This window comes from Cinclus cinclus, chromosome 6, assembly GCF_963662255.1.
Source record: "Cinclus cinclus chromosome 6, bCinCin1.1, whole genome shotgun sequence".
Lineage (NCBI taxonomy): Eukaryota > Metazoa > Chordata > Aves > Passeriformes > Cinclidae > Cinclus > Cinclus cinclus.
Window position 1 is genome coordinate 48,400,290 of NC_085051.1, and position 25,072 is coordinate 48,425,361.

At 42.2% G+C, this 25,072-nt stretch overlaps 1 protein-coding gene across 4 annotated transcripts in view; it reads right to left on the bottom strand.

The window, feature by feature from the left end:
• The window catches only part of SYNE3 (spectrin repeat containing nuclear envelope family member 3), a 65,442-nt gene extending 40,370 nt beyond the window's left edge, over nucleotides 1-25,072 (bottom strand). For 2 of the 4 annotated variants that reach the window (XM_062495523.1, XM_062495521.1), the window contains exons 1-3: nucleotides 24,946-25,072; nucleotides 3,545-3,702; nucleotides 336-508 (exon numbers count right to left, since the gene is read on the bottom strand). In XM_062495523.1, coding sequence (XP_062351507.1) covers nucleotides 336-508; nucleotides 3,545-3,688 — 317 coding nt within the window. In that variant the 5' untranslated portion in view covers nucleotides 3,689-3,702; nucleotides 24,946-25,072. Of the gene's footprint in view, nucleotides 1-335; nucleotides 509-3,544; nucleotides 3,703-4,249; nucleotides 4,290-4,390; nucleotides 4,509-24,945 lie in introns of those variants that run through there. The other 2 variants (XM_062495522.1, XM_062495524.1) reach the window with 2 other exon arrangements.

Sequence of the window (25,072 nt, forward strand, 5' to 3'; positions counted from 1 at the left end):
AGGTTCTCAGCAATTTTAACTCTCTCTGACTTCACAGGTTTGGATTCACTCCCCAGGTCCTCTCTGCTTTGGGGAAGATATATTCTGTGTAAGGTCCCCATGCCTGACCAAACTCATAATTCCAGACCATGAGGTGGGTGGGCCAGGTTGTGAAGGCTGAGCACTGAAGTCCCACTGATCCTCCTTACCCACACAGTCCTCAAAATACTCATGGGACTGGGATTAGCAGGGAATTGTTATCTACAATCCAGGCAGCAGAGAGAAGCAGGAAGCATTTTATGAAAGCACTGGAGGAAACAGCTGCCTGAACACACCCAAGAGTACGTTTGTCTTACCTGTGACAATGAGTAATGTATATGGCTGTCTCTTCCCACAAAGCTTTAATGTCTTTCAGTTTAGAGAGCACCTCATGCTTCTTATCCTCACCGATGCTGCGAAGAGCAGCATCTGCCTTCACAAGAATCAAGTCCATTTTCAAGCTGCCTTCTGGTTCCAGTGCACGTATTTTCTGTGAGAAAAACAAATTATACTGAAAGCGTGGAAAGAAAACAGGCATAACTGATGAAATGTAAACTTTGTTTCTACCCAGGAATCATGAACTCCTAGATCATTTAGGTTGGAAAAGACCCTCATGATCATCGAGTCTAGTTGTTAACACTACACTACCATGGGATGGAAACTTTTCTTATACAACACAGAGAATTAACCCTTCCCACCTAACTCCCTGCTGCAGTTTCTCCTAAAAGGAAAATATAAACATTTTTTTCAGACATGTTTATTCTTAAAGGACTGAATTTAACTGAAAACCACACAGCAGTTGAAAAACATTTAAGTTAGCTACAAAAAACAGACCATCCTCTATGAAATGCCTGTGGCTGTGTTTCAATTGCTCTTATAAGGTTACAGCACTGTGTTGCCACAGGCCAGCTGTTCTCCCCCACCTGCCAAAGCACAAAGAAGCAACCTCCACAGGCTACACTGCAACCTCTCAATTTTAAGCTATACTGTAAGAAATCATGAAGCATATTAAAAAGGCTTCCTAGTGCAAATAAAAGTTGGCTTAGAAAAGAAGCCAAGAGAAATTAACTAGTGGAATTTTCTGCCTGCTACCAAATTTTGCTTCGACCCTAAATTGCTAAGTTATGAACTGGTGAAAATGTCTATCTTACACAAATAGGAATGCCAGGAACTGAAAAGGGAATAATCTAATTTTAAGTATCCAGAGGTAGGAAAATCAGCACAAGTTCTGTACAATTTAACAGATTAATTACCCCCCAATTCAGATGTCAGCTTTCAACATTACTTTATCCAAACTTCTGATACTATCAAATTAGCTTTTCTTGCTGCTCTTCCATATACTCCTGGCAAACTACAGACTTTCCAGTTTGAAGAAAAAGGCTTCTAAATGAAAATGCCAAGATTTTCAAAATCAGTGATTACTTTTGGTAAAATGAGGCCTATGGGACTTGATTAAAAAAAAAGCCAAACAAAAACATGTCAGCTATTGCAAAGGTGAGACAGGTAAAAAGGCCTTTGGTTATTCAGTCCCACATTCTGGGAAAAGCAAAGCCTGTTCTTTTGGCATGTAGGCAGCACACCTGCACATGATGTATAAACAGTTGTTTGGAAAAATTATTTCCTAAGAAAGGTGTGATTAACAGAATCCAGGGAAGCAGGGCAAAGGGCAGGGCAAAGCAAGAAAATACAAGCCACAGCTATCATCCAACAGGTAAAGGGTAAAAGTAAAGCTGTATTCTAAGCCTGATATTTTTCCAGTATTAGAAGCCAACAACAGCTGGAAAGAAAGCAGTGGCTGTACAGTCATTTTTCTTTTTCGAACCTGTTTTTTACATGATTTTGTCTCATTGGCTGACATTTTCATTAAGAAATTAACAGAAAAAAAAACACAGGAAGGAAGCATGAAAAAAACTGGCAAGCCAGGTGCAAAAAAGGAACTGAAAACTGATCATTGGATTTGAAAACAGCCAATAGGTGAAGCAGTGAGCACATCACAAGGACATCTGAGCTGAAGACAGAAGCCAGGCCCAGAAAGGAGGCAGGATGAAGGAACACGAGGTGGTTAAGGTACACACAGGAAGAAAGAATTTATTAATCTTTAGAATTACTAATCTCCCAAGTATAAGTTGCAAGAATCTCTTAACACGACTTTTTGCATGTTACAGACCTCCTCTAAAGCCCACAGAAGGAAACAGGCTTCAGCAGTTCAGGTCATATCACATCACCAAAAATCTCTAGACCTTATAATTTGTTATCTCTGCCATGAATGTTCTCCCTTTGCCAAACTACCACTCTTCTACTCGAGTTCCTGTGTTTCTTGTGTCTTTCTTGAGACTGTACACATCACAGTTTCCCAGACAAAAGAAAAGGGTGAAAATAATTTAAGGTCAGAAAAATAAAACAATACACCAAGATAAAATGCTTCAGATATTTGTGACTGACATGCAAGTCTAGCCACCATCCATCACTCCATGAACAGTCTATATTATGCCAGAGGCAAGATCCATCCCCCAATAAACCTCAGTAAAGGAAAAAGGCTGAAGAGAAGACATCACTGTAAACTACCTCATCATCCATGCAACATCTTTTGTTAAACTTCATAAGAGGCAGGTCAAATATCAGTAGACACACAAAAGGCTTTCGGGGTAAACAACAACAGGAAAGATCTTGCCATTTAAATTAAACAGATCCTTGGAATTAGAGGTAATAAAAATATAAAAATAGTTTCAATGTTAGTCAGAGAAATATCACCACTCCCTCCAATCATGAATGGTACAAATGGGACAAACAGGAGTGTTTCCTTCTCTGAGATTACAAGGCCTAGATAACATCTAATGAAACTGAAGTTAATGAATATGAAATCACTGTAAGAGAACAGGCACAATCTACAACAGGATCTCTGTGAGAAGAGTTATACAACAGATTAAGTAAAACCAGGAAAAAAAGAAATTTTACCTTTTCATTAAACAGATTATAAAGGGGACCTGTAAACCTTGTTATCATCAGGGTTATGGAAAAAGACAAAGGAATTACTCTAAAACAGCCCATTACCAGGACAATGCAATATTTTTCTATCAGTGCCAGAGTCCTGGAGGGCATGAACACTAACTTAATCTGATTCTCTTATACTATATGCTGGTTGTCTGCAAATTACTATGGTAATTGCAAGAAGCAACCAAATTGTTCCAGGCTTCAGGAGAGTGTAAACATTTCAATCTGCCAAACCTGCTGCTATTGCTCCAAATCAAACTGAAAAGCTTAGAAGCCTGTGATAGCAAACTGCCATCCTCTTTTTATACATCAGTAAATAATTTGCAAAGAGAAAATTTAAAAAGCATAAGAAATTTTTTAAAATTAAAAATAACTAAAATAGAAAATTAAAAAAGAATCCACACAGACCCAGTGCTCCAACAAGTAGGGGCAGCTGACAATTTCCTAATGGAAAACTCCTGAGCTCACAGCAATAACTGCTGTTAACAATGGCATCAGCGAGAGACACCTCCAAATTCCACTGATCTTCTCTTACCTCAGTTTCTCTCAATCTGGCTTCTAGGGCAGATCGAGGTCCTTTGGTGTTGTCATTGATCCTCAGTCTCTCTTGGATGGCCTTCATCCAAGCCTCTGCATTCTCCACGCTACTGTCAAATTCATCCTGTAGCTGCTGAGTCATCGCATTTGAAGAAGCTGGAAGAACAGAAAACAAGAAGATAAGCAGGGTTTGGGTGAGACCTGAACAGGAATGAAAGGCAATCCAAAAGAGCAAGGGAGAAAAGCTAATGATGTTGTGGCTTTCCTTTTGAACAGTAATACCAAAAACTGCAGTATCTCCGTTCAATTGAACAGAGAACATATTCACCCTGCAGCTTTCTCAAATGAAAATATACCAGGAAACAAAAAGAAGGTGGAGAATTGTGGGAGGCTCCATTACAGTAAACAGATTTAATTCAAAGCTTTTAAATGAGATTAATTTGGTGTTTGTGGTGTATTCCAGATTAGCTATACCAAACACAAACACCTTCTGTTTCTTCCCAGAGTCATGTCAGTGGAAAACTCTTCCAGTGCCCTTCTGGGCTCGTGCACTGAGCACCTGACACCAGACTAACGAAGTACTTTGGCACATGCTTAACTTGGAGGTGTATAAACTGCTGTTGTTGAGGTATTACAGCTGCTGAAAACAGCATCAGATGCTTAGATGCTCGGTTAACTTCTGCTGACACCATGCAGAGGTTACCTGAATGCACATGCAGTGAATCTGGGATAAACAGACAACACGAATTGGCCAGCAACTTCCAAGACAAACCACAAACAAGCCTTCAGAGGCAATTATCAACACTGGTGAATGTCTTCTTTTGCCATCTCTTTGACTCCATACCAGGCTCCAAGCTTTTAATTTTCCTCTTGCTCTCTCCAGCTGTCCATCAGCAGTAATGTATGAGGCTTGAGTGCTCTGTTGATGTCTCTGTTTAGAGCACAAGCTCTCCACCACCCAGACAGCCTCCTTTGTGCCTGTAAAATAGAGCAGAGCCATCCTAGGCTCACCCCTAGCACTGCTGAACTAAACTTGACTAATAAGGACGAGCCGTAACAGAGCACCCTGTAGGTCAGTTCCACTGAAGTGAACAGAATGAGAGCCACTGACATTCAATGGGTTTGGATCACATCCTACAACTACTGCCAGACAAGCAGCCAGTGTTCTGTGGAAAATAAAATATTCTTCCTTGTTGTTATTCATCACTGAAAGAATTTTTTCAGCACAAAGTTTTAGAGTTAATTACTGAACCCAAGTTTGTTGTGGACAATTCAGTTCCACAGAGTCCCTCAGTTTCCATGAAACGATTCATGTGGAAGAAAGTGCTCAGGGTGAAAGGCAGAGCATGGCTCCTGGGGAAGCTGAACCAATGGTGTTTTGCAATCACCATAGATCTCGGCAGCTCAGTCTTTACAAAGGAGAGCCATCCTTCTGCTCCCCACCACCTTGCCAATGCTCCTTTCCACGAGGTAAAAGGATTCATGCAATATTACAGGTCCTTCCCTGCAGCTCCTAGGGAGTTTTCTTCCACATCAGACCAGAGAAAACAAAATGACAGCATTCACAACAGTCTGAATTGTTGCTTCCCAGCTGTCATCAGGCTTTCTACTCAACAGGTCCCAGAACAGAACAAAAGAACTGCAGAGCAGCTACTGCACCACCCATGGGGACAGCTGGAGCAGGGTCAGACCTCCATGTGCAGACCAGCATAGCTGCATTTGCATGAAAGAGGGAATTCTTCCCTAAGTGAGGCCTGTCAGACAGGACAGAATCTAAGGCTGTAGCTCTCAGAATTTGAGAGTAGCTTTGAAAAGAGTGACCTCACCTTGAAAAGTTTTAAAAAATAAAACAGGATGTACTGGATTTAGCCAGGGTAGTTTGGCATGGGGCAGCTAGTCCCTCTTTCAAATATAAAAAATATGACAGGATATGACAAAATATGACAAGCTGAAATCATTGACTTTCATCACAAGAGTCCTAAAGATGAAGCCAGCTAATGGAGCAATGTTATTCTCAGTGGGTTGCTAGATAGCTGTGTCCTTCTCCAACTGTGACTAGTTCAGAACTGACATTTCTGAACTATAATAATCCAGCTCTTGGAAAAGAGCACGTATCTCATTGCAGCTGAAAAACTAACTAATTTTCACATTACCATTTCTCACTATATTTGGCAGTTGTAGAGGGACTGTCCCCTAAAACTCTCCTTTTTACATACATTTCTAGGCAAAGTTTCTGAATGCTCAAGTATGAGTTGTGGTGATTCCAAGTTATGCTATTGTAAAACAAAAACTCACAGTGCATTTGCTGGATAGACCCAGATGAAAAGTGGCATTCATTTCCTAGGAGAGGTTTCTATTCCTGGCAATGTCTATATCATACTTAAAATTGGCTCCAGCACTCCAGTCATGGAGCAGCCAATACAGTTTTTCCTAGTCCTACTTCTTCCTGGTTTTTCTAGTTTTCCTAGCCCTACTTTTGAGAAAAAAATGAGGGCAATCTAACATGGTTAAGTAGCAGTGGAAAACTTACTGTCATCCAACAGGAAGAAAACCCCACTTACACTCTGCCCTCATGCTGCTACTACTCTCTTGAGCACAAGGAATTCCTGTCAAAACCTCACAGTAACACAGCCCTCCCCCAACCCACATACAGTCAATCCACCTAAGCAGTCAACACAAGAAGCCATAAAAAAAGTTATTTCAATATTAAGATCACCGGCTTGCAATGGAAGAGAAACACTTTGCTACTCCAACTACAGGCATAAAACATCACTGACTGATTTTGACCAAGCAGTTCGTGTTATCTAGTACCACAAAGATGATAAAATTTAGCATGGACTCAATGCTCAGGTGGATTTCCTAGTAGTTACAACCTGCAATATCTGACGTGGATTTGGGCTGCCTTTTGAGACCTCATGTCCTCCCTCTGTGCAGGGCAGCCAGATGCTGGCTGAAGCAATCAGCTACAACACCAGACTTTTGTTCTGGAACTCTTCCCAAGCACTAACAGCATGATTTATACCTGCAAGGTAAAAGTATGATTTCTGACTTACTGTCTGCTTGGGAGGAAGAAAAGCTGCTGTCTATATGAGATATGACAGGATTTGTAACTCCTTTGCAAATTCTTCTAAAGCTGGGACTAATGATTAATGGATAAAAGTTAACCAAGCAACAGCATTCACCCCATTTCTGTTGCATCACTGGAACTAAAAGATTGAGCAATTCTTCCGGACCTGAAATTGAGCAATACTTCTGGACCCTGATCAGTACAAAAAGGACAAAGGAGATATAGTGGCCCCCGGAACAGACCTAAGCTGTAGAGCTGTGCAAAGCTATCATTCACACACCAATATGCAACCATTAGGGACACCTGTAAAGTGGGGCAACAGCCCCTATCCCAGGCTCAGTCTCTGGGACCCACTGTGCCATGCAAAGTCTTCCCTTAATCACCACTGAGATCCTCTGAGCAATTTATACAAAATTGTTTTTCTCACAGTTATTTTCAAATGCATCCAGCTGTTTAAAACTGCTTTCCATTTAATGCCATTTCAATCAGTGTATTAATTCATACTGTGGAAAGTGCATTTACACTACAGAAATCACTTGGCATCACTGTACATGTTACTAAATGAGGGCAAAAACCACACATAAGAAATTCTGGCATAGATAATGACATGCTGAGCAAAACCAAGTTTTATTTGTCCAGATGCAGTAACAGTTTCTTGGTAGAGGTAACAAAATAAGAGTATTTCAGGATTTTAAACAGAACTGACCCAGGACAGCTCCTGCAGTATATCCACAGGTTACAAAAAGCACATTTAGGAACAGGAAAGTGTAAGACAGGTTACCTGCAGAAACCTGTAGCTGAACTTCTCCCACAACGCTACTCTTCCCACGTTCTCTGAATCACCCTCCATGACCCTCAGATCACTGCTTGGAATTGTCACAAGGTAGGCACACATGTTTCAGTGCCACAGAAGAATGATGCCTCAGCCCTTGGCCAGCTCTGCCAGACCCCCTGCACCCCTACAGCACAACCAGGGCTTGCAGCGCTTCGTCTGAGGCTCAGCTACACGCATGGGATATCGGCACCTTTGGTAGAGGGAAAGGTGAACACAGAAACCCTTTGGAAGAGGGAAAGGTGAACACCTGACACAACACACACTTGTCTCAAGTAAGCATCACTCCTCTCCCACTTGCTCATCCAAGCACAAAATCATTTAGCACAGAGGGAAGTCAGAGTACTGCAGCCTTCTTCCTACTGTACCTCTTCCCAAAATCCTGGAGGAGAAGGGGCAGCAGGAAGGATGCTCTGGGGCACACACACTGTACCCCCAGCTGCCCACAGGCTGAGTACCCAACATGAATTAATGTGATCCAAAGAAGCAGCAAGATGGGTTTTGCTTTGAAAATCTGCTGCATTTGCGCTGGGCTGAAGAGATGCAGAGGCAGCTTTGTTTCAGCTGTGCTCTTGGAGCCATCCTGCTGAAAGAGCAGATAAATGAATTAGCTGATTGCTCTGCATTATAGCTGTAGGAGCTGTGGACATGCCTGGATTTCCACTGCAGACCCTGACACAGACCCACGAGTTTAGACCTTCATGTGACCCACGTGGCTCCCAATGGGCCAAATTTCTCTGAGCAGTTCTTTCCCAAGTACAGCCACTGCAGGAGCCATGCTAGTGCATCTAATAACTCTTCTGGGACACTGCAAGATTTACTTATTTAATATTTTTAATACACTACTGAGAACTTTAAAAATCATTTTGCAAGTGCAGTGTCTTAGGATTATCCTATTACTTTGCAATGTTTCTTAATGTAATGTTTTCTCTCTGCCAGTCATACTGGGGTTAAGTTTTTTTGTTGTTGTTTTTGTTTTTTTTTTTAATCTACATCTCTTAAAACATTTCTTATGACCACTCCCATTTTACACATTCTTTTAAACCCTACATTTATAGAACACAGGCTTTTAAATGGTTTCAATATGTCTTGGATTCTTATATTCACGTACTACTTGACTAGTTTCCAAAACCCAGTTCTTACAAAAATAAAAGTACAAAATGCTCCAGGAAAATTCAAACCCCTCACCATTAGGATACTATTTTCCAATTATTGAAATACTTCAAACTTTTCATAACCCTTTTCATTTGGTTCTGGGCTTGAATGTGGAAAAAAAAATTAAAAAGCCAACAGAAGTATTTCAAATTTTAGACAAATTATGAGTGTGGAAGCAATTTTGGTTCTGGGAATTGTATCTGGGATTATTTAGTAACTTTTCAGTTTCCCTAGATACTATAAAGAAAGCTCTGAGGAGGCACAGAGCTGGGATCTCTGTCTGCTTCGCATTAGAGCAGAGGTCAGGAGTTAGCACAGACCACAGAGCACTGACCCTTGCCTTTCCAAAGTTGAATATCCTTGGTCAGCTCCAGGAGGAGCTACTGTGGATTCTGAATTCAGCCAGTCCTACCAGCCTTCCTGAAAGCCTCCAGGACAGCAGCTGCACCCATGCCAAGCCCAGTTAAACTGCCCAAGTAGGTGCAGAAGCTCTCAAATTTTCAAATAAAAGGTGTAGTTATTTCCAGCATAATCTTTTAGAGGCTCAGAACATAAACCTATCACCTTGGCCATCTTCCAACATGGCCCTCTCCTGTGTTTCTGGCAGCGAATGTTTATGACAGTCAGCAATTGTTTGTCCTAATTAATGAGCTAGACTATGAATAGGGTTTTTTGGAATAAACACATCCATATCCTTATTACAAGCATCCTCTTCAACCAAGAAATGCAACATTCTGAGTGCATACAGCACTCATCCATATCATAGCCTCTTCCTCTCCCTTCCAAAACAATCCACAGGAAACCTATGGCTAATGCAAGGCATTCTGCCACAACGTGATCACACCTGACAATATTCCCTTTGTTACCCAAAACTGAAAAGCAGAGACATGTTCTGCGCAGGCTGACTTAAAAACATGCCTGATTTTTTTAGCCATTTGTTTTAAAACTAATTTCACACTTTGATGAGAGCTAGTACAAGTGGGATATCTTTTCATTTCCCAAGACTGCTGGGGAAAATGTGTAATTCCCAGTTCTAAAAGGCCATTTCCTTGAAAAAAGGGATTTAAATTTAAAAATAGTTTTATACCCAAATGGAATCATAGCATATGAGTGAGGCAGAACTGGGTCCTGGGGCCATCTTCCTTTCTAGGGAATGATAATCAATAGATCTGATCACAGCATTTTTATTTTTTATTTCAATCTTCAAGTCATTTTGAAGTAAAAAGAGTAAATGAGTACTCTTAACTACAAATCTCTCCCCATTCTATACACTCCACACACAAACTTCTGCATTTCCAGGTCACTCTAGGAGATGGGTTGGTCTGTCACGATTCCATTAGATACGTAAAATGCAGGGTTTAGTCTACAATTTTTTTTAGCATCAAAGAGACAGAGTATCTGTGTTAGATAGCTGTCTGGTTTAGATTTTGCCTTTCTATTCCCACATTATTGACTATGAACAATCCTTAGAGCATTTATTCAGTCAGCCCTCCTGAGAAGTAAGACTATCCTTTTACAGATAACAACTTGGGTTCAAAAGCACTTTGTTTCTTGCCCCTAAGCAATAAGGAAATACTTGAAAGGACAAGAACAAAGTCGAAGATTCTGTTAATAAATGCTGCAGAGGGCGATTTTCAGCCTTTTCTAATCTGCACCACTTCAAGTGTCTCTGCTGAGATGCAGATTATCTTCTTAGTGACTTCAAACTTAATGACAAGATCCTTCATTTTCCTAGTTACCATTCACAGACACTTTAGTCTGGGAAATCACAGGTTAAACAGTTCTGCTCTACAACTTCAGCAAAGATTCTTCAGGTCCAGGGAATCTGATGGGGAAATTACCTGAAAGGTATCTGTGGGTTTATCAGCAATCTACATCTTGAGCAGCTGGGGACAAGTTCCCTAGTAGGTTTGGTTTCAACTTTTGTCAGCTCTGAAGTTTTATCAGCAGTGATCCAACAAAAAAGTCCTGCCAGCCCACAGCATTAGTTTCACAGTCTCTGGAGACAAGAATTTATGTATTCAATTGTCTCCCACTTGTCCTCCACAGACTGTATGATCCCTCAGTACTGGATGCCAGTCACACCACTGATATACTAATAAACCTCTGTGGCATCTGCCCACTGGCTAGACATCAGTGAACAATTCAGAGTGAATAATATATCTGATAAATTCCTCTTTTGCAGGTCATATTATTGTGTACAGACACCCTCATTTTCTCAAAGGTGTGGTTATCCCTATTTGCCAAATATACTTTGCAAGTTAGTTTTGCTCTGCAGACTCTGCCCAGCAACCCATAATACCCAATCTTCCCTGGCTAGTTGGGAACAGCTCTCCTAGTTTGTGTGCAGTTTGTCACACAGTAGCTCCCAAGGGCCAGTGTCATAATGAGGACTGCAGAGTGTTCAGCCACATATGATGAGTGTGCTGTCACAGCACCCTCGGTGAACAGAAGTGCCCTACAGTTAAAAGGATAATACCTCTGTCCCAAAGAGATTACAGAGGACAAGTTGGAAGGGGTTTGGCAATGAAAGCAAGGCATCAGTGTGTACTTAAGGACACGGAGTGATGGAAGGAAGAAAAGGCTGTCAGAGCCTTCAGGTGCATTGCCACTGCTCTGTGCAAGCTGCAGTGCTTCCACCACCTGTGCCCTACACCCACCCCTTGGAACCAGAGATACTCAGAAAGAGACCCTCAAGCCCAGCTGGGGCATGTGGCCTGAGCAGAAGCTGGATTTCACACTGGGAAAGGGGATTCACTGCACTGAACCACAGGCTGCTGGTGGGACACCCTGTGGTAGGAGCCCTGCGATTCCATAGGGAATCAGTGTGAGAGAGGGGCACTTCCAGGCAAGGAACCACACCAGAGATGGGATAATTCACCTTCTTCAGGAATCCTGTGTTCTGAAGCAGCCTACAGTTGTAATATGGATGCTCATGGCTACAGGATGTCAATCTGTCTGCAAGTCTGTATTCTTTCCTATTCCACATCACTGCTTCCACATTTTGATCAGGGGAAGTTTTTACACATGCCATTTTTCCCTTGCAAGATCAGTGTTAAAATCTTTTTGACTATTTCACCTTTGAGTGTGTAACTTGGAGCACTAAGCACATGGCCTTTAAATTAATAAATCTTTAGAGTCAAGTATATATCGGAAATATTTCTTAGAAACAAAGTCACTTGCAACTACTTTGCAAGTATGCTCTAAGGGCACAGTTCTTTTGTCCCATTTAGAACAGCTGAAGGACTAACTCTCCAAAACAAGATTTCTCAGATATATCTTTCAAAACATTATCAGTTCAGTCATGCTAATGATATATTTATACAGTGAAAATGAGACTTATGGAATTGGAAACAAAAAAGTAGCAAGTAGGACAATACTAATTTTAGATACTAAAGCTCTTGATTAAGAGTTATTTTCTTGGGCTCAAAGCATATGGTTATGGGGGGGAAAAAAAAAGCAGATTTTAATTTGCATGGAACAGAAAGATCTGTTTATATGAAGAAAGAAAAAAATGACCCCTGAAAGAGATGAGCACTTGAAATGCTGTCAAGAACATACAAGAGGCTATACCTAAACAGTAAATAGCTATACCTAAACAGTCAGCACTCTGTACATAATTAAAAGTAATATTTGCATTAATCTGATAATGCCAGGCTTTATATTGCACAACAACACTGGTTTGTGTTCAGAGAAACCCACAGGCAAACAAGGCCTGACTGAGTCCCAAACAAAACAACTATTGGAACTGTCAGCAACCTCATCCCCAAGCTCAGGAACAAAAAGTAGACCACTGCAAAAAGCTGGCTATAAATTAATTTTGAGTGGTTGAGAACATTTTTGGAATTGAATTAAACGGGCTGCTTTCTCGTGACTCATTTTTGCCTGAACTATTGCAGTTTCCACATCTTTGTCACCCTCCCACAGAGTGAGCTCACCAGGCACTGTGGCTTACAGAGCACGGCCACATCTGGTTCCAGCTGCACAGACCCTCCAGCCAGCTGGAACAGCCCAGCACTGCCAGGACTCAGTGCTCTGATCACTCAGGACTTCACAACCAGGAGGAAGAACGCCTTTTTAGCATTCTTTTATGCCTGATCAGGGACTGGAGTCCTGTAGTCTATAAACCCAGAGGGGATCTGAACCTCTTCCTACTGAGATTCATCAAACCTCAAGCAAAGAGTAAAATGGCAGCAGGACTCAGCAGTGAGCTGTGTTTGTCAGCAGTCATCCATCCCCCAGTGAGGAAGACTAGAGAGTTATTTAAAGCTATGATTACAGATAATTACTGTGCTGAGCAGCCCAAGTAAAGCCAGTGCTTTTTCTTCTCACTTGTATCCTCCACTAGCAACTGCCTTTTAGAAATGGAGTACTACGACAACCAAAGCTCTTTTTTTCTTGCAAACGTCTGAAGAGATCAGGCAGCTCCGCTCCATTCGGACCCCAAGGAGGCCTCAGGGCATGCTGCTGCTCAGCAAGTTTGAAAATTCCACCCTAAATATTATGGGACATATCCCTGGGACTGCCAGAGAGCTAACACAGAGATACATTTAGAGCAGCAAGGGTCCATATCAGCCAAGGATTTGTACACACACTCTGGCAGACATAGCACTACCTATTCTCAAATAATTGAAGGAAGAAAAAGTTATAAAGCTATGGACTTGCTTAACCCAAGTAATATATAATTCTTCTTCAATAAGTAATAGACATCATGGCACAAACTCAACTTTGGTCTGAAAGAAATAAAAATATCTCCCCACTAGTCTCCAAAGCTATCTTCTAAAGATACCACAAACACCTGCTGTATTTTAAAGGCGTTTCATACCACTGAAATCTTTCTCCACTTTCAATTTACAGATCAGGGTACAGCAGGCACCTTGCAAAAGGTTGATTTATAAAACAGTTATCTTCCTGAAGGAAAATATGTCCAGCTCTGATGAGGACAATTGCTGAAGTACCACAGAGCAGAGCCTCCCTTGACCTTGTTTGGGTTCAATGAGCACAACAAAAGCAAAAGTGCTCATGCAAACTATGCTCCCTAGTTAAAAAATAAATCTGAATTTCTTTTGTCCCCTTTTTTACCTTTTGCATACCCCCAGGTCATGTTTCAACAGTTATATATGCGACCTTAAACCCACACTTCAGGGAAGGGATCTCAGCAGTCCCAGTTCAGCAAACATTTTGGGGCTGTAAAAGCTGATATCATGTCTTGAGCACCAGCCACACTCCCAGCTCCCGACAGACTCTCTCTATTAACTTCACCGACTGTCCCTTATCTCCAACCCTTCTGGTGCACACCACACTAGGGATATTTTGGCTTCCTTTCTCCTCGCCTTACATCAAGGAGCTCCCCATCCTCGCCTGTTGCTCACAAAACAATTTATCAGGCCTTCTTTCATTGCACTGGGCCCTCCCCTTGGGCCCCCCACCCTGTGGTGCTGGCAGCAGGCAGGAGGGGAGGCACCAGCTCGCTCTGCAGAAAAGCGCGCCAATGGGCTGATCTTGGAGCCCTTCACCAGCTGGGTGCTGCCAGAACCCTTGGTCATGGCTCTCCTGCAGCAGGCCACTGACTTCTACTTCCCCTTTCACTAGAATTCAAATCCTTGACATTTCAAGACACTTGATATCTTTAACACTTCTATGTCTCTGGCAAATCTAATGCAAAGTAGAGTGCAAAAGTTACTAGGAGCCAAAAGACACACTGCCTGTCACAACCATCTCACTACATTATGAAATAAAAGTAACCTTGTAAAAATCTTACCAAAATCCCGGGAAATCTGGTAAAAAGGGGAGGTAAAAGTCTGTGGTAATTCCATCAAAGTTCCCTGGTGGGTTCCCAGCATGGAAACCACAATCCAGCCTGGCCTCCACTGGGCTTTAGAACAGCAATTTGGCACAGCTGGCAGCACGAGCAAGTCTGGCACTGAGAGAAACCAGTGGTTTCCTCCTTACTGATGCAGGAGGAAGCACAGGACTTCCTCTCTACCTCCTCCCATGCTGCGGGAGTGAAAGAGGAGATGGCAATCCAAAGCTGTACCAGTGCAGAAAAAAAATTAAAAAAAAAAAAAAAAAAGAAAGAAAAGAAACCCGGAGCAGGGCATGCTGCCACTGTTTAAAACGTAGGTGAGATTTAAATAGCATTAATCCCCAGAAACTATCTAGTTCAGGTCATCAACTAACAAGCTGGTTAATTCCTGTAGGGATTAATGCTTGAAATTATTATGCCTGACAGATATTTGCTGAATGGGGACTAGTCAAGAATACACAGGATGAAGACCAGCAAGAAGTAAAAGTGCAGACAGGTACATCAGAGCTGAAATTTTAGAAGTCATTCACTCAGGCTCTAACATCATAATAATCTTCCTTACTTTCTACTTTTTTTACTCACAAGGTCTCTAGCAGGAAATTCCCTTCACAGATTGACACACTAATCTAAATTCTGCACTCAGGAACAGTTATACAAAACAAAAAGGAGGCTAGCTGGTATTTTCAGGAAATACCTCTGCTGCACCATTTGACTGAATGGAATATACATTGTAGGCATTAGCTGTCCCTCACAATGGAGCACATGATGAATTCTCCTTTCCCAATTCCCCAAAACTACTGGAAAATATAAAGCAGCGTTCTTCCTTGATTAATTAAGATCCTGCTGGGCATACCTGCTTTTAGACATTCAGTAAAACCCACTGGTTTGTTCTATCCATCCCACTACCATTTGCATCATCCTAATCGTGTAGATCTAATACACTCCAGGACCAAAACAGGTGCCACTTGCTCAAGTTGGTAAGCAAAGTGCATAAGGCCAACAATTTCTCAACTTTTTTAGCTGCTATATGTTATACCTTATACCACACTAAGCAGCATTCCTAGAATTACAACTAATATGAAGGAGAGGCAGAGAAATCAGTGAAAACAAAACATGGAGGGAAAAGTTGGCTTGAATTCTACCTCCAAATTAGAAGCTCCAGATAAAAACAGGGATAAAACTGTGATCCTCTCCATCCATTTTGGAATCAGGCAGCACAACGAAAGAGCATGGGGAAAAACTGAAGAGAGGAACAAAGATGGATGAAAACCTAGATGGAATAGAAAATGTATATCAAGCTAACCCTGTGAAGTTGCTAATACAAAGAATTAGCTAAAGACCAGTAGCCTCAGAGAGGCTGACCCCCTTGTGCAGTGGTGACCTCAGCACAGCAAACCAAGCAGAATTTTGGTGATAAAAATCCCAAGGGGACAGAAGAGGAGGAGCATCTTAATAGTTAGCAATGCTGATTGTACCTCTAGAGAGGGAACTGATATACGAGCTATTTTCCAACTGTCTTGTTAGCCTTTGCTAACATGAATAATCCTTAGAACTATATTAATATCTCAGAATACACCAGGATAAGAACATCTCAAAACACATAAGCACGCAGACTAAACTATACAATTCCTAGGGAATATAAACTAGCAGTTGGTCCACTTATCTGAAAGTCAAATCACAGTTGTTTTAGAATTGTGCTGTTTGAATGGGGGGTTTACGTGCCTGTAAGTGAACCCCTTTCACTTTTCCCTTGTTCTCTCTCTTGTGGTATATCCATAGTAACTGGAAATTTGCCATAGTCCTGATAAAAAAAATCAAATAAATATTTTCTAAAAAGCACTGAAACTACTAGTACTGAGGAAGCTGAGCATACGTGACTAACATCAGCTATGCATAGCAGCTTCTAAAACAAGGTAAAAGTCAGTCTCTTTGGATGACCAATCCAGAAGGCAAAGGAGATCCCCTGGTGAGTACAGCCAGCCACAAGCTAGAGGCAGCAATGAGAGGATCAAACTAACAGTGAAAAAAGTGCAGCATTCCCCACAAAACTTTCTCTAAGTTAGTATCACAACTAATTTAAAATATATAAATAACACATTATCACTTGAGCATAATTCCCTGTAAAGCAAACTTGATTTTACATTCTTCCATATTTTTAAAGGAAACCAAGTTCAGCAAAGTATTCCAAATGTCACCACAACATCTGACCTGCCATTCTCTTCTTTCCCATACAACGAAGTCCATTTTCAGTTTCAATGAGAGATGAAACTGTTTTGCCCACTCTTCTGGCCAACTATCATTTCTGTTATGGTAGTGGAAAGCATTTGAATGGTCCTTTCTTCAGGCTGATTTGCCTAAATTCAAACATGGATTCAGTTACATCTGTAACTGTGGTAACATCTGCTGTAGCTGTAATTCTTGTAACACATCTGTTGGATGATCTGAGATTACCTGGCAGCCTGCGGGCACTGCAAAGGAAACATTTCTGCACTGCAAACCCGGTGCAGCCCATGGAGTGACTACACAGCCCCACTGATTAATCCACTGTAAGTGATACTCTGGCCTCATTGCCCACTAACAGGCTGCATCTTCAGGCAGGCAGTGATGTATTTGTTCCCTAAATGCTCAGGAGACATGTCATCACCTCAGCAGGGTTGCAAGGGTTATAAATTATAAAGTGTCGTCTGATGTCTGACAAAGAGCTGTGAAACCCCTCAGATAGGAAACAGAACAGCAATATAAATTTTCTTCTTCAACCATAGCAACTGTGTTATATATTCTTACTACTCTGCAGATCATACTTCTAACTACATTTTAGTTGTGAATTAGAATAACATTGGTATAAAGGGACTATCAGTGCAAGTGCTTCTCACCAAAGAATGTGATTTGGAATTGCTGTGAAAGGACTTTTCAGAAAAGAAACACATCAAGCAATCAGGTTGTGCTAAGTACTGGGCTTGGAGGTACTGGCAAGGATAGCACAGACAGGTGTCAAGCTCTTGATCTCTCTGGTTTTACACAGTTTCACTCTGTAAATAACGAATCTTTGTGAAGAACCTAATCATTATGTACAGCCTAATGATTCAGGTGTCCCATCTGGCAAGCTGAGCATCTTAAAGGTCTGGCTTAGGTCATCAGTATGCTCTATTCCATTCAGCAAGGAAAAACAACAACAAAAGAAAGGATTTTGATTTACCAGTTATCATTAAAAGAAGCAAGCAAAAAAATTCAACCCACACACCAAACCAAACTCTGAAAAATGTCAGATCTGATCCGAGCAAGACTAAAAGAACTAAGAAGCTGGATACCTGCTGATACAGTTGCTTAAATGAGAAAAACATCTACTGCAAATCCCCAAACTAAGGTGTAACCTCCTAGTAGCAACAACAGCACTTCACAAATACCAGCGATAGCTGGCATAGGAAGGGCACTATAGAAAACAACCACCTGCAGAGCACTGAAGCACATCCAGGTAGATTCCTCAGCACTGACTAACTACAACTACTCAACAATAAAAGGACTTAAAAAAAATAAGGGGGGGCTGTGATATTTTAAGTATTGGGATTAAACGTGTTGACATAATTACCTATAAAAATGGTTTCTATAAACATCTTCAGCTCTTTCATCAGACAGCAAATACTACTTCACTCTGCAAACCAGAATGACAGCACCAGCTCTCCTCTATCATGAGGTATTCACAGAACCACAGAATGGTTGAGCTTGGAAGGGACCACTGGAGCTCATATAATCCAACCTCCCTGCTCAGTCTGGGTCCCCTAGTAAAGAATGTTACTCAGGATAGTGTCCAGATGGCTTTTGAGCCTCTCCAGAGGAGACTCCACAGCCTCTCTAGGCAACCTATATTATCACAATATGCAATAGCTAGACATGCAAAGACCCGAGGTGAAAAATAAAGTAACACTGAAGGCAAAAATAACTTCGGATGGTAGCTCCATCAGAAACAGGAATTTCTCTTGTAGAAAAACCAAACAAAAACATGAACCAACCAAAAGAACACCCCCTCAAAACAAACAAACAAAAACAACAAAAACACAAAAAAAAGCAAACATCCCAAACAAAAAAACACAACCCAGAGACAGCTGAATTATTTTCTTTTTTGTTAGGCTGCAGACATTTTCTGTAGATTGGCATTTCACACCAGCAGCACAACTAATGGAGTTGGCAGGTTTATAATCTGAGAAGACAAGGGAAAAATCCCAGACTCTGGTAAAGCCAAGGGCAATACTGTCACAGAGCCAAGATTTCTTCTACCTCGACTCCTGCGGACTTAAAAGACAAGGTAACAAGTAAGTTTTTCTTTGGGTGCTCTCTTAATCTGGAGATCTAAATTAATGCGCGTCTGTGGTGTTTACTGATCCCGTGTTATTAGCCAGTGCTAGTTTTATACTTCACACAAAGCCTGTGCTTAACCTGCTGCACTACAGACCAGTTCTGCTGACTTACATAAGAAGCATCACCTACATTTGCCAACTGCTGTCATTCACCATTCATATAACCACTACCAAAGATTCAAGTGTTCATGCAAAGACTCCTGCATTAAATAAAAATCAGTCATCTAAGATAAAGGAAATGCACAGCCTGGAGGAGAACTGACAGCTTCAGAACTGACAGAATTTATTTCTTTTATTTAGTCACAGAAACTTTAAGCCAGGAGTGTATTTTCTCACATGACCCCATCTTTGCCTGTAACCGACTTGAAAATGCAGTGGGTACATCAGTGCTTATACACTTTCAGCTTCCCTGAACTCCTTCAGGCTGCACTGACAATGGGCTACAGAGCCTGGATAAAGACCAGCTGTTACATCTCTCACACTATTCCTCAGTCAGAAACAACATTTGTTTTTATGATACAATTGTCTCATTAAAATAGCAGGGAAGTAACACAAGCATGTAATGCTTTAAGTCACATAATCACTTCTATGTGAGATAGAGATAAAACACAGCCAAAGTAAGCCCTACACATTTTTCAAAGTTTAATTTATTATTGTTGTTGTGTCAGTCCAGATGAGTGAGTAGGCGAGTCAGTGTGTGAGATAATCTTTTAGGCTGAAAACTCCAATCTTGGTTTTTAAATAAAACCAAGCACCCAAATCCACCGTGGGTGGTTTATTCTGTCACACCTGTGGCACCCTCCCACCTGGTACCTACAACACAGCTGCCACACACATCAAGTGTATCCTACAGGATAAGATGTTAGTGTCCCATTTCACAGATGAAGACGCTGGTGCTCTAAGCAGCATCTACCTTTCAAATGCAGCCTTTGACAGACCCAACAACACACAAAAAATCCAACACCACTGGTCCCATTTTAACCCTCTGACTGTACATGCTCCTTCAAGATCACAGAGCAAACTTCTGGCAGGCAAAGCCACATTAAGGGAGGCTTAGACTGGACATTAGGAAGCACTTCCTGCCTAACAGGGTAGTCAAACACTACAATAGGCCTCCTAGAGAGGTGGTCAATGGCCCAAGCCTGTCAGTGTCTGAGGCATTCTGGGCCTTAATAATGTGCTTTAACTTTTGCTCAGCCTCAAAGTGGTCAGGCAGTTGCACCAGGTGATTGTTGTAGGTTCTTTCTATTCTTATTGTAGTTATAACAAACCGCAAGGGGAACAGCATGTAGCCTTCTGTAAAGTGTGTCTAGGATTCCCTGGTGACAGACACTATCTACTACGTGTAACACTAAGTTCCCCAGCACAAGCTATGCCATGTGGGGCTCTCATTCAACTTGTGCTCCCAGGTATTACTGCCACATTTCTCAAAAGGCTTTCTGCATAGTACAACTGTAGCAGCAGCCATTTCACCTTTCAACACCACTAAATAAACACTCATCAAGAAAAAAACAAACAAGCCACATCTTGGTACCTGAATTCCAAAAAAATTACAATCTCCTGGTTCTCCCAGTTTCCTGCTATCTCTTAATTTATTCCAGTATGCAGCTGTTCAGCGATATCCCACGGCCAAGACTGCCCTGTAATCCTCAGTCTGTTATAGTCAAAGCAGAAATTCCCTTGACATTAGTCTATATGAAGGACTTCATATCAACTCCATGTCTTTTATTTACGTGTAACATAAAAAGAAGGTTGTAACAGCAGAGGTATTAAAGTCAGTTCTGTCTGAGGGAAAGAAATGTTTCCACAACCCCTTGAAATCAATGCACTTTCCCTGAAATACAATTAAGCTGTATGCACAGACAGAGACATCAAAGATTGCTTATTAACCTGATATAGGGTGTCAGTGAGAACCACCACCCCTGTCAGATCTACCATTCTTTTCTCAACACTGAGGAGGGGCCACTCCAGACACCTGAAGTTAAATACCCCAGGGCTCTACTCTCTGAGTAGTTTTTCTGTAATTCAGGCAGTACCATCCTGTGATGCAATTTATCAGCAATACAGGAACATATGATAAGCAACAGTTCATGCTACTTTAAGTCTATGAAGCAGTGAATCCACAACAGTGTCTAACAGACAGCATGTTGCAGTCATCAGTCCTTGTGGAAGACAAGGACTGACTTGGAGCTCCAGCTCTGCAGAAGAGCATGTAAGGAGCAATCTTTATATAAGGATCTCCACTTTCAGTTTAAAAGACTTCATTTCCTTAATACTTCAACTGCTATGCACTCAACAAACAGTGGAAAACAAACAAGAAGAGTAAACTTTCAAACAAAAGAATAATACTGTGTTTAAGTTGATGCTGACAACACTGCAGCTAGTCATAGAAGTATTATAAGAAAAGTCTGCATATGCCAATATCAGCCTCAGGCAATAAAACTGTATTTCCAACCAAAATGTAAGCAAAATTTAAGGCTGTGACATTTGGGCCCTATAACTAATAGAGATTGGGCTGTTTTGAACTTTAAACACTCCACTGGATGGCAATTGATGACAAAATTACACTTTTCAGTTTTTCTCCTGTCATTTCAGACTACTTTAACCAATATTGACTAAAGGCACTTAATTCCTATCATTCAGTTGTTTGTAGAGCAGAGTTGAATGATCAAAAGGGACCCTGACCACCTGTTTTGCATGTTTTAATTTCATGGAATTGCAGCCTGAAGATGCTGAGACATTACTGACCATCAGTAAGCACCACCCTGAAAGATATTCTCCTTCAAGACTAAGAGTATTCTACTTACTGCACTCCAAAGACACTGAGAAAGTTTTCAGCCAGACTCAAAGAGGTATTGAAGGACCTGGTATTTATTCCCGTTGATCTCAGGTGCCTGATACCTTTGTCCTCATACATAAAATGCAGCAAGTAAAAAACTCTCTTGCCAGTTACACGCTCTGTCAACATTCCTGGAGTTCAAGAATTTTTCCTGCTACAATGTGTTTTTTTTCCTTTCACATGCCTGAATTACCAGGATTCACACTTGGCCCACAATCCTTATGTGGACATACACAATCCAGTTAAAAGGGGACCCTTTCTAAGAACACCATTTCACCTGTCCATATGGTAGAACACGTTTGAGAGGACACATCAAAGCTGTGCCACAAAATCCCATTTGCAACTGACAAGGACTAACAGCTAAGAAAACCCAAATCAAAACAGAAATCCAGTATTCTGTCATTGCTACAAAAGACCTGGGATTTGTCCTGCCAGAACACATTCTTTTAAGTCAGGATGAATAGTCACTGGTTTTGCTTGGTTTCATGGGAATTATGCTTATATGATTGCAGTCTTGAAACTATTGGCCAATTTTGCCAAAATAAAATAAATCTAAATACACTAGCAAAGATTATAGCCCTTCTGTACTTGTGCAAATGTGTGTCTGGCAGAACAAAGACAGGAGTTGTGCCCTGGAGATGCAGGGATGTAAAAACAAAGTATTCTGTGACCAGGCCAGCTCAGGAAATCAGATCTACAGAGCTGTATTCCTTGGTTGATTAAAAGTATACACTGAACTGTAGCAAGACTTTCTGTTCCTACATTCAAAATGCAATGTATCATATCAGTGTTACTGGTATTCTTTGAAGTTTTAAGGGAGATGCCAGTTCAGAGGCATTTACTCAGAAAATCCTTCTCCCTTTCTCTTTACAGATTCATTTGGACCAAACACATTATTTCCAAACAGAGGCTGTCAAATATGAATGTATCACTCAATCACTGACTTGGGAAAACTAGCAAGTGTCTGATTTTAGATTTGCTTTTCCCTGTTGGCCTGTTTCTACCAAATTTGCACGAACTTAATTACCTTGGAGCTGTTCTCCTTATGTCATACTTGGCTGAAACTGGGAAATGGCAAAAACATATTATATGAGGGACACACACCAAGACTCATGTGCATACATATATTAAGTCATGGCAAAAAACTTTGTTTCCAAAAGATGCCAGTTATCTTTCTGAAGCTGCAATGCAGGTGTGGAACATCCCCTCTGGCAGTGGAATTGCTCTCCAAAGTCATGTGCATGCAGCTACAGCCACATTCTGAGGCCAAGCATCCACAAGCATATATACAACAGTTTTGAGGATGATTTGTAAGCCACAGGTAAGTGGAGGAGCACAAAAAAAGGCTTATTCCCGAAGAAAATCTAGACACTCTTTTCACTGAGGTTAGTGCAGAGGCCACACAGAGGACATATGTGCCAGGAACAGATTTAGAGGTATGGTAACAGTCCTGACCAAGATGAGGGGGAAAGGAGGAACAGTGAAATATGGCTGAAGGGAAGAACTGGAACTATCAGAAGAAATACAACAAGAGAGCCGAGTGCTGCAATACCACACCCTGAATGGTAGCTAATTCTGTTTTCCTTGGGAATTTGAGGGGACTCCACATCTGATGATTCACAAACAACACGGAAACAGCACTAGGCGTAGGGGAAAGCTGCTTTTATAGAGACCATCGGCATTGTCAGACTCCATTTCCTGACAACTAGTTTGTAGGGAACAATGTTACTGTGACTCACCAAAATATGTTTGTTTCTTGTGGAACAAAAAAATCGCCACAGGATTGAGTGCAGTAAGTTACATTTCCTTGAGATCCAACTGGCTCACACATTTGACAGCCAAAGAGACTGTGCCAAGCTGATGTGCATTTCAACAACTGCAGATTGAGACTTTCAAGAAAAGAAGGAAAATACTTGAAGGCAACCAATAAGCTTTTAAAGTTTTGTGGCATTTTTTAAACTCTTTCCCCAGAAGACAAGCACTGCATACAAAGATTTTCAGATGACAGGCACCATGCCAAAGGCTGAAAATGAAGATCCAAAACTAGCAGCAAGGAAGTGGAAAGAGTAGCATAGTGATTTTATTTTTCATTAATGATCCAAGACAGCCAGGCTTAGATTTGAGGCAAGGGAGAAGACAGGCATCTTTGCTCTGATGAACTTGCAAAATAAAGCAGTATCTCGCAACCATAATTTTCACCTTTAGTCATCATATACATGCATAATCCCTGCAGATTTCAGTCTGTTAGAGTAGATCTATTCCTATGAATAAAATTTTCCTGGACAAAGGTCTAAACTCACACAAGGCCAAGCCAATAAGGATGTGCAAATAAAAGAAATGGCACAAAAGTGGTATGAGAAACCAAAGCTTTAGTATACCTTGGGATGTGGGGGAACTTTACCTATGGAAGTTATACAGAATGTTAGTTGCTCATATAATAGAGAAACTGGGAAATTTTCTAACTGTTCAGGAAGAAAATATGAGACAAGGTCACACCTTTAAGGGGAATCAAAGCCAAGCTAGGATGTATCCAAGAGGAGAGGAGAGGAGAGGAGAGGAGAGGAGAGGAGAGGAGAGGAGAGGAGAGGAGAGGAGAGGAGAGGAGAGGAGAGGAGAGGAGAGGAACAAGGACCTTGCAAACCGCAGCAGAGTCCTGGCAGTGGCGACCTACAGGTTAAGAAACGTGACAGTAGCGCTGAGCAACCGGCTTTGGCAAGAGCCCGACATCTATCTGAGGAAGAAAAGTTGCAGAATGCACCTAAGTGCTGAACCAGGCTGGCACCCGTTCGCAGATGCGATTTTCTGAAAGAAGCGAAATAAAAGGTTTTACCCGTTTAACATATATTAGTTGGGGAGATATGCTGCAGTTACCGCAGCTACGGTATTACGTATATCGGGAGTAGACGGGGAGCCCTCGTAGCACCCAGGGAGCCGTCCTGGCAAGGACAAGCGCTGCCGGCGCTCCCGCTCTGCGGCCCGGCGGTGCCCGCTACCCCGTTACACGGGCGGCCGCTCCGGGGCCCGAGAGGGGACCGGGCTGTCCCGGCCGCGGTTTGCCCCGGCGCGCCGAGCAACAGGAGGCGGGTCTGGAGCCGGGCGGGCTGACAGCGAGCCCCGCAGAGCCCGCAGCCTTGTGCTGTGCTGCGCTCCCGCCCGGCGGGACGGGACGGGACGGGACGGGACAGACAGCACGGGACAGGACAGACAGGACAGCACGGGACGGGACAGCACGGGACGGGACGGGACAGTGCAGTCCCAGGCACCGCCGCCCAGTCGCTTCTCCCTCCCGCAGCCCCCCCAGCACCGGGAACAGGCCCCGAGCAGCGCAGCAGGGCCCGTCCCACTCACCGCCGCGGCACCACCGCCGCCGCTTCCCCCGCGGGCAGCCCCAGGGCCGCGCTGCCGCTCACCCCGCCGCGCTGCGGCCGCTCCCTCAGCCTCGGCGGGGCCGTCCGGCCCCGGCCCCGCCGCTCCG